The sequence below is a fragment of the Leptopilina heterotoma genome, unplaced genomic scaffold (assembly GCF_015476425.1).
Source record: "Leptopilina heterotoma isolate Lh14 unplaced genomic scaffold, ASM1547642v1 Lhet_134, whole genome shotgun sequence".
Lineage (NCBI taxonomy): Eukaryota > Metazoa > Arthropoda > Insecta > Hymenoptera > Figitidae > Leptopilina > Leptopilina heterotoma.
The window spans coordinates 3,872,153-3,883,039 of record NW_025110853.1 but is presented as its reverse complement, the minus strand read 5'-3'; the positions used below and the strand labels follow the sequence as shown (position 1 = coordinate 3,883,039).

Below are 10,887 nucleotides of genomic sequence, written 5' to 3'. Positions count from 1 at the left end.
TTAATTCCTTTCAAAAAATTTTATGACAATTATATTTCAAATAATTGAATTTCTATAAAAATTTTATTATTTATGAAAATAATCGAATTATTTTGTATAATTTTATTAGAATAGTAGATATTGAAAATAATTGAATTTCATTAATTGTAAAAATAATTGAAATCTTGACGAGCACTTCCTAAAAATTTGTTGAATTGTTTCGATGCATTTTATTAAAATTTTTGTGAATAATTTTTTTATTTCATTTATTAACGGATTTAATGTAGTCTATATTCTAAAAAGAAGAAAAAAATAGCTTTTAGTGTCACAAATCTAAAAAAGGATATTTAAAAAATTTCTACTTATCTTCAATTCCAAATTTTTCTAAAATTCAATTATTTTCTTAACTTTTAGTCAGAATTCTTCAAAAATACTATTTTATATTTTTACTACTATCGGTTGAAAGTAGTAGAAATTCTCAAAAAAACAAACTAATAAACAAAAGTATCTTATAGCGGAAGAAAATTAAAAAAATTATTCAAATAACAAATCATAAAAAATAGTAAACAGTAGGTTTTAACAGATTGGTGCAAAGTCTGTTATCTATTAAAAAATTTTTCAAATTTGTCCTCTTTTAAAATAATAAATATTCGAAATTCTTTCCTGGAGTACATTTTAAAAAACTAGAGAAGTGAAAATAAAAAATCAATTTCTAACTATTCATTTATTAATTCCCATATTGAAGACAACTTCAATGTATAGTATCAAAAGTATCGTGTGTATAATTTTTTTTTCAGCATTCAGTCGAATTGAAAAATAGTTTAACATAACAACAATATGATAAATATGTACACAATAATCTTTTATCTGCAAAATTGCAAAGTAAAACTCAAAACAACATTTTTTTTCCCCAAAAATACTTTCATTTCATTTGTTTTATTTTTGTTTAGAAATTTTTGATTTCTATTAAATATTTCTTTACTTGTCGAATTTTTGAAGAAATTAATCTAGAAGAAAATTAGAATTTAATGAAATTCTAAATATTTTAGTTTTAATTATAAAATTAAAATTCGTTTTCAAATTTTTTTTTTTCGTTGAAATGAAAAAAATCGAAAGAAATGTGTGAAAAATTTAGTTTTTAGTTCTTTTGCCTTTTGGAGCTTTGGCGTTTGTCCTGAGTGGTTTGCCACCACGACTTTTCTTTCCACGACCTTTCGTCTTTTCCTTTGCCTTTGCTGCTCGTAAATCCTTTTTCATTCTGGGATCTACAACCTTGTAACGACCTTTCACTCCAGATGGTCTAATAGCTCGTTTCTGGGCCATGTATTTCTTGGCAACGACGTATGTCACTTCCTTTTTCGGCTCCTTTTGGGCTTTCTTGTAAAGTCTGAAAATCGGGTAATTCACATTTTATTATGAAATAAAAGAAAATTACTCCAGAACAGATAAATAAAAATTCACTGGAATTTGAATAGTTTTGATAAAAGAAAATCAGGGTTGCAACAAAAATTTAATTTTCTTTCTCCCTGACTTTTCCCTGATTTCCAGACAAAATTTTGTCTTTTTCCCTGACCCTAAAGAATATTCTGATTCACCCTAAAAATGATTAAATACTCAAAATTCGAAAATATCAATAACTTGATTTCTTTTTTAATCATTATTATTTTTTTATAGGAAAAAATATTTCAAAACTTTCAAACGCAATAACTTGAAAGAATATTATTATAAAACATGAAGAAATGGATCACTCCGAGTCTTCGACTCAATTCAATTCAATTTCTAAAAATTTAAAATAAAATTCTACTTTAAATCAAGTTTTAATAATTTTTGAGAAACTTCTTCTTTGAGAATTTTTAAATCCATTTGTTTACAATTCTATTATACGTGAAATTTTAATTATTCGGAAATTCTTCAATTAAATATACATTAGAAAATAAAAACATGAAATAATTTTAAAAAATTGCAATTAAGCTTTTTGAAAATAAAATTAGTTCCATAGAATTTTTAATTGAAAGTATGAAAAATTCAAATTTTCAAAGATTTTATTTTCAAACTTGAACAAAATTCAATTATTTCTAAAAACTTGCAATTATTAGTAACTCCTCCAAAATTCAATTATTATCTAAAACTTTAACTGAACTTCATTCATAAATCAATTATTATTAGAAAATTCTATGAGAATTCAATTATTTAAAAACAAACATAAATGATTTAGTGAATAATTAAATGTTTCTTAAAATTGAATTCTCATACATAATTCTATCAACAAATTTTTAAATAATTGAATTCTTTCAACGAATTTTAATAATATTTTTAAGAATAATTACTGTTTTCAAGGAAATTGATTGAAATTTTATTAAAAATAATTAAAATTCTGCAATGAGCTTTATTATTTATGAAAATAATTATTTTATTTTTATTTGCTTGAAAAATAATTGAATGTTCGTGTTAAATATTGTCAAAATTGTTGTTTAATAATTGAATTCTTTTGTGAAACTTTATTAAAATAGTAGAATATTGAAAAATCATTGAATTAATTGAATTAATTGAATTTTGCAATGAATTTTATCAAAATTCCTGAAAATAATTGAATTATGTCGAAGAATTTTGCTATTCATTTATAAAGATAAGTAATTTGAATGTTGACGATTTTTTTTGACTCTTTGAAAATAATTGAATTTCTGAGAAGAATTTTATTAATTTTGAAAATAATTGAATTCTTGTGATAAATATTGTTATTTATGAAAATAATTGAATTTTGCTATTTATAAAGATAATTAAAATGTTGACGAGAATTTTTTAAACATTTTTAAATATAATTGAATTTCTGGAAAGAAGTTTAATATTTATTAAGGTAATTGAATTCTTTCAAATAATTGCGTTAAAATTTAAAAAATTGAAATTAAAGTTTTTTAAAAAAAGACACAAAAATTCAGAATTTTCTTATTAATTCTAAAAATTTAATTTTTTCCAGTAATTTTAATAAAAATCCCTGACTTTTCCCTGACCTGTGGCAACCCTGAAAATTATTAATATTCGATTTTTAATGAAATTATTGTAAAAAGTAGATGTAGGAAACTTACGCTGTGACTTGTTTAGCCTTTTCCCGATCGCTGATGTCCACATTATCCATAATGGCCTCGACCTTTTTCTTCGCCTTTTCTAATTTTCGAACTGCTCGCTTCTTCTTTCTTGCTTTGGCTTCGAGAACTTTTTTGATGGGTCGAACATTGAGCTCCTCAACTCTCTTTTTATATTCGTCGGCAAGCTCCTTTGGAACGGGTGCTTCCTTCTTCATGTGTTTTTCCTCGTCTTCTCGGAACCAATCTGGCAAATTGTCATCATTGAACATATATCGATTCCATGCACCATCAATTAAATCACGTCGCGATTTTTTGCTACCAATCATCAAGGAACCAAGCGCCAAATCCTCTTCAGTCAATTTTCGTTTTTTTATTTTCTCCTTACTTTCTTTAGCAACAACCTCATAACCATCTTTTCCACCAACTTTTTTCACTTTCTTCGTTGGTGACATCATTTCCTCCATATCGTAATCGGAATTTTCATCCTCACTTTCCTTTCTTTTTGTACTCTTCAAATTTTTCTTAGTATTCTCCTTTTTTATAATAGCTCCACCCTTTTCCTCTAAAGCTTCAACCATTTTGTCCAACTCGTAATCCTCGTCCTTTTCGTCTTCTAAATTCTTGAAAATGTCCTTTTCAAACCATAATTGGGCTTTTTGATTACGTTTTGATTTTTTATCCCGATGATCTAAGTCGGTAATCAGGGGATTGTTTTCTGAGTCGATTATCGGTTTCTCCTTCTTCTTTTTAAGATTTTTTCTTGTCTTTGTTTCTTCTTCTGAGTCACTGAGTCCTAATCCGGATTTATCGCTATCGGATTCTTCGGCTTCGGAAGAATCGAGATCACTACTTTCGTCTTTATAATAAAGACCGGAACTGTCCAAGTGACCATCTTCTTTGTCATATTTCATTTTTTTCGGCATTATCGCTTGCTCTTCATCGTCGTCACTTTCGGCGACAACATCTGGCGTTTGATCGCTTATGGTTTTTAAATGATCCATTGTTTTTATTTCCTTTAAGGTGAACATATCATCACCTTCTAAAACTGGTCCCTCGTCACCTTTCAAAACCATTTTTAAATTGAGTTTTTCATTTAATTTCTGTCTCTCTTTACTCGCCTTTTTCTTCTTTCGCTTTAATTCACGAAGTTCGTCTTCTTTTATTTTATCAATTTCCTCACGAATTTTTTCATCTTCCAAATCCTCCTCTTCTTCCTGTGTTATTGGTGCTATTACAGTTTCTTCCTTGTCTTTATCGCCGTCAGCATTTTCTTTGTTCAATTCCTTCATGTGTTTCCACCACGAGAGCAATAGACGCAATTCCTTTCTTCCCAAAACTTTAATGTCTTTGCAACATTCTCTGATTTCGGCTGTCGTTCTCTCGTGTTTCGCTATCCTCTCATCGTCAAGAACAATTTCTGACGCATTTTGTAAAGCTTCGACGCCACTTTCACTAGTGACAAAGTCTTTGACGGACAATTTGTGATATAATGTGTAATCATTCTCTGGATAACCCTCGGCTTTCGGTCGCTTTTGCTTCTCAGGATGAAAGAAATTCAATTTATTCGCTGAATCAATCTCGAGTTCAGAGAAAACGTGTTTTGGATCGAAGAATTTCGGATCAAGTTTGTCGGGTGCAATGAAATGTTGACAGACAACGAAAATCTCAGCGGATTCATTACGTGATGCTTGGGGTTTTGTAGCGTGAACCTAAAAATAATTTCAATTTTAATTAAAAGAACATACAGTAATCGATTTTCGATTTTACTATTTCTTACCTTTTTGAACAATTCTTTGAGTACAAACATAAGTGGATGATAATCTTTGGATCGAAAGATTTTTGTGACAAACCAACCTCCGGGTCGTAAAAATTGTGAGGCAAGTTTTAAAGCCGCCAATGTCAGGACTGATTGTTGATATGCATCGTGAAGCCAATTTTTTCCAACATTTGGTGCACCGTCATTTAAAACTACATCTGCTTTCCATGTTTTTAATTCCCGTGTCAGTGCAACTCGACATTTTTCCGAAGTGATGTCCTCCTTGACACTGATACAACCGGGAACTGGTTTTATTGGAAATAAATCGACACCAATTACAATTGACGACACTGGCATATTTTGCTGTGCCACCTGCATCCATCCTCCTGGTGCGGCACACAAATCGATGCATACTCTCGATTTTTGTAGAAATTCAAATCGACGATTTAATTGTATTAATTTGAAGGCAGCTCGAGATCTGTAACCTGAAAAAATACAGTATTTTTAACGTATCACGAAACTGTACACTGTAAATAAAAATTTTCTGTTGGTTTACAGTTTTTATGGAATTTTATAGAAACTTGTAAAATAAAGTCTTTAAAAGTAGCGAATTTAAAATCCCTTTTGCAAAATTAATATTTTTAATATGTCAATTTTACAATTTTCTGTAAATTTACTACTCCGAAAGTAGATAATAAAGACAAAAATATTACCTACTTTCAGAGTAGTAAATTGTAAAATTGACACATTAAAAGTATTAATTTTACAAAAGGGATTTTAAATTCGCTACTTTTAAAGACGTTAGTTTACAAGTTTCTCTAACATTCCATAAAAAATGTAAATCTACAGAAAATTATTTTTACACTGTAATATAGAGTAGAAAATTTGGGTTTATTTATTACATTAATTTTATCCAATCAAAATATCTTAATATAATAGTTAATTACGTTTTGCATTATTAATTAATTGATAACTAAGATGTTTGTCGTTAAATTTGTCTAGAAATCGTAAAAATTAAATTTTTATTTGAAACCTAACCTCAAATTTAGAACTGCACAATAAACATAATGTAAACTGTGTAAATTTAAGAAATAGACTAGAAAATAATTTAGAAACAATTCATGTTAGTCATTAACATAGTAATTTATTATTATCAAATTAGTTATTTATTTCTTATTCATGAAAAAATTTGTGTAAAGTAAAATAATTATAGAAATGAAAATGTGGAGTCTTTACTTTTAAAACAATTTATGCTCTACTTACCAGTTTCTTTGGCTAACTGATAATACTTATCCCTTCGCTGCTTTCCAATTTTTGACTTTTTGCCCATTTTTGTAATTAATTGTGTATTTTATAAGAAGGAAAGTAATAATAAAGAATTAAGAGAAAGACATAGCACGTCAACAACTGTAAACACGTGCACTTTCTAGGTTATGTTAAATACTGTCACACATGCGCAATGAAATATGTGCGCGAAATTCGCGCTCATTTTTGAACTTCAATAATTTACTTTTATAAGGAAAATAGAGAAATAAAGTTAAATAATTTCCTTTAATTAATAAACTTCAATAATTTAATTTAATGCATAAAATAAATAAACTTCAATAATTTCGTGTAATAAATAATATAAAGAAAGAACCTTCAATAATTTATTTTAATAAATAAAGTAAAAAATAGACTTCACTAATTTTTTTTAAATAAATAAAATAAAGAAAAAAACTTCAATAATTTTCTTTGACAATAAAGTAAAAAATAAACTTCAATAATTTATTTTAATAAATAAAGTAAAAAATAAGCTTTCAGAATTTCTTTTAATAAATTAAATAAAAAAATAAATTTCACTAATTTTCTTTAAATAAATAAACTAATTGATGAACTTATTTATAATTTACGTTAAATAATAAATTTAAAAAATTAAGTTTTTCCTTTTTTTAAATAAACTTTTCCTTATAAATAAAACAAAGAAATGACCTTAATTAATTCGTTAAATTTCTTTTTCTAAATAAATTAGTCTTTTATTTTTTTTAATAGAATTATTTATTTATTTATTTATTATTATTTTCCATATACAATCTCAAATAATTTATTAACTAAATTTAATAATTTTAATTCAAGAGTTAATAATACCTAATTAAAATTTATTTAATAATATTATTTTTTTATTAAAAACTTTATTTGAATTTTAAATCAATCTCTGTAAAAATTTATAAAATTATGAAAATTATTTTATGAATTTAGTTTAATATTTTGACCTGATCCACAGCACTTGATCTTTGGAATCTTGTCGAATTTTCAAAACTATTGTTTTTTAAGTGACGTAATTCTACTGGATGTTCATTTTTCATAATAGAATCTGGTCCCACAAGAAGGGCAGCTTTCAATCCATCAAAATTTCTTTCTATCTGAAAATTTATTAAAAAATTTAGAATTTTGAAAATTTAATTTATTACTTAATAATTTCTGTATTTATTTCGTATTTTCTTTACTCGATACATACAAATAACTTAAATGTTCCATCCTGATTGAAGCCATGTTTCAATTTGCTGAGCGATTGAATCTTAAAATTTAAAATATCGTTTCTTATGCGTATAAAAATACATTTTTGTTGAAAAAATTTTTTTAATTTCATTTTTTGTTTGAATCATTTGTCAAAAATGTATCAAGTGCTTTTTAGAATATAGAATTTTTTTTTTAAAGGGGAAATTAAAATTAATGGCATAAAGTATATATACTCACATTAGACGAAACTTCCTTTTCTTCTGTATTTGTAGAATTATCCTTTTTTAATAATACAGTTGCGTTTGCAACTTGAGTGTCAATATTTCGAGCTAATATTATATTTGCTATAGTCATGATAACACAAATTTTTAGTAACATGTTGATTAAATTTATAAAAATGTAACTTGTTTCAATTTTCATTTTGTTGTTGTTATTATTTGTATTTCTATTTATAGTTTTTATTTTATTTTTATTTTTATTTCTATGGCTTTTATTTTATTCTTATTTATTATTATTTCTTTAATTGAAAAAATAGGTTTTTTTATTCTAATTTAAATTGAAAACAGAAAAAGTTTATAGTGATTTCATCTCCTTTTATACGCATTTGAAAATTTTTTGTTATCACAAAATGTAAAAACAAATTCTAAAAATGATTGAACTTGTAATAAATTTTCATTCAATTTTATAATTGTTTTTCCAGTTAAGATTTTACAAGCGAAATTTTTATTCATCTTTCTGACGTCAATTTTTTATAGCTTTAATCGAACTATAGTTCGATTCTGCAAATTTGTATAAAACATAACAAAAAATTTATAATTTCTTTTTAAATTGAACGATTAAATTCTATTTTAAATCCATCTATAAATTTATTATTTATTATTAATTATAATTAATATTATTATTAATTTATATTGATGCTAATATTAGAATTATTAAAGTTATAATAATTTATTATTCATTGTTAGATCTAGAAAAAATGTGTAATAAATACCCATAAATAATATATAATTTAAACTATTTTTAAAAAATATATAAAAATAAGAAATTTAAAGTATTATAAAATTTTAACTAAAAATTTATTTTTCTAAAATTTTGAACGTTCAAATGAATGAAATATTTTTTTATGCTCCAATATTTTTAAAAATCACTGGACTGAAATCGTCAAATATTCTAATTAATTATTTAATTAGTTAAGAGTTATTTTTTAATTATAAAATACAAAATTAAGCAAAATTATAAAAAACAAAAAATAAAATTTGTAAGTAAAATTCAAAATAAAAGAAGTTATAAAAATATCTTCGTTCATTATTCAACTTTTACTCTAAGTAACACTGTTTAATTTTATTTAATTTATTATTTTCCATTTCATTCAGTAAATTATGTATTTTAAATATTTAAAGAGAAAACATTTTTTTTTTCATTTGAACATTTAAAATCTTAAGAAAATAAAATATTTGTTGTTAAACATATTTTCAGAAATTACTGATTGCAATAAAAATAAGAAATTTAAATTTTACATTTAGAAACTTTATAATTAATTTTTTCGACAGTGACGCAAAATTGTTGTATAATAAAAATTTAATTTGAAGAAAAATAAATAAATTTCGTATATTTATTTGAAAGTACAGAACTTCAAGATAATTTATTATAATATTATTATCGATTATTATTAGCCTTTAAAAATGTAACTAAACGAAAACATGTATTATAAATAATTAATTACATAGAAATGGTTCTCTTCTCAATTAAAATTGAATGTAATTTAAAAAAAAAATTAAAGGCGAAAGTAAACAATTTTAAAAATAAAACGATACCATTAACTTCGCAATATTTTTTTTATTTAAACGTATATAATTGTTGATTCTGTACATGTTTTTTAAATATATATTTTTGACATAAAACTTATTATTTTAATGCGCTTGTGAAATAAATATTTTAATATACATTCAACAAAAATAATTATATTGAACGATTATATAAATACAATATCACGCTTGAAAAATAATGTCGAAAGTATTATAAATAATTGACAAAAATTTCGACAAAATTATATTGGAATTATTTTTCAAAAAGGCAGCTCTATATAAATTATTATGCGTCTATAGTTTTATTTTTTTGTTAATATTTTAATTATTTTTTTTAATCATATATTTAATATTTAATATATTTAATAATATATTTATTAATATATTAACAATATTTTTAATATATTCCGATTATACTATATTTTTACAGACTTTTCTATCAATTTCTTTTTTTTTAGAAGAAATTAATATTCTAGAAAGAAAAACATTACAAATATGAATATTATTTTATTTTTATCAATAAACATCAAATTTTTATATACAATAATTTTTCTTATTTAAATAATCCGTTTAAAAATGAGAGAATTTTCTCATATTGAATGCGCCAATTTTTTTACAATACATATTTATCTTTTATTGTGCTTGTTAGGAAATTTTGATTTACTTTCATATATTTCATTTCGTTTTTCCTTTTATACATATGAAATTATAATATAAAGCTAAAATTAATTGTGCTTTTTAAAACATAAAATGATAATTATTTAATATTTGTGCTGTGCGATTATAAAAATTCGTTTATCGAAATAAAAATAATGTTTCGCTAAAATGAAATGATTTTTCGGATATATAATTATAATTTGTAATAATTGGACAATTATTTGGAATTTTTAATGAATCAATTGTTTATTATAAAAATAATAATTTATAATTACCTATTATAATAAATTCTTTGGCTAAGAAATTTTGATGTATAATTTTCTAAATATATTTTTTTCTTTTAATTTATTTTATGTAATGAACTATAATAATTTAAATCCTGAAAATAAAATATATAAAATCATTGTAATTGTTGATGAGAAAAGAAATTTGATAACAATATATACAAATATTCTAAAATATTCTCTTCAAAGGCACCATCAATTATTTAATATAATTTTCAATGCCTGTAACAAATTACTTTTCGTCACGTAATTTTTCGTTTTTCTCTTTTTTTTAATTATTTTTAATATAGCCGATGGAATAATTTGGACCCTATAGATTTTAACAGAGGGTGATATATTGAAATTTTTATTTTCTTACACTTATTGAATGAAATTAAAATATTATTTGAATACTGATTATTGGCAGAGGTATTTGTGTGATATTTTACATAAATTGTAACGTAAACTATTTAGATTATGCAAAGAAATATTCATATACAATATTAATATTGAATATTAATTCAACAATTAATTAATTAGTTTTGGAATTGTAATTGAAAATAATTATTATTAACAAACGTTATTTTAAATTGTTCTGTATTTTGTAATATTGCACACATATAGATAGATATTTTATTCTTTAAATTTATACTTTCTATTTTCTTTTCACAGTATATTCTTTTTTATATAATTTATAATTTCTATTAAAATTTATGAAATCCATTCATAAAATAATGATGGCAAATTTTCATTCTTTTTTTATTATAAAATATTTATTTTTTTCAAATTAAATTTAATAGTTTTGATAAGGAACCAGTCTTGTTGAAATCGATATATTGAGTCAT

At 23.4% G+C, this 10,887-nt stretch overlaps 1 protein-coding gene across 1 annotated transcript; it reads right to left on the bottom strand.

Annotated features, from left to right (window-relative positions):
• Positions 1-995: 995 nt before the first annotated feature.
• On the bottom strand, positions 996-6,258 carry LOC122497569 (pre-rRNA 2'-O-ribose RNA methyltransferase FTSJ3). Its single transcript, XM_043604771.1, has 4 exons — positions 6,082-6,258; positions 4,840-5,303; positions 3,063-4,771; positions 996-1,366 (listed from the first exon to the last, which is right to left on the bottom strand). Exons 1-4 carry the CDS (start codon positions 6,146-6,148, stop codon positions 1,111-1,113), a joined length of 2,496 nt encoding a protein of 831 aa, XP_043460706.1. The 5' UTR covers positions 6,149-6,258; the 3' UTR covers positions 996-1,110.
• Positions 6,259-10,887: the final 4,629 nt, after the last annotated feature.

Coding starts and splice junctions, on each gene's coding strand:
- LOC122497569 (XM_043604771.1), bottom strand. CDS start 6,148: ATGGGCAAAAAGTCAAAAATTGGAAAGCAGCGAAGGGATAAGTATTAT. Junction 5,304..6,081: donor TCAGTTAGCCAAAGAAACTG/GTAAGTAGAGCA, acceptor GTATTTTTTCAG/GTTACAGATCTCGAGCTGCC. Junction 1,367..3,062: donor AAGGCTAAACAAGTCACAGC/GTAAGTTTCCTA, acceptor CCCGATTTTCAG/ACTTTACAAGAAAGCCCAAA.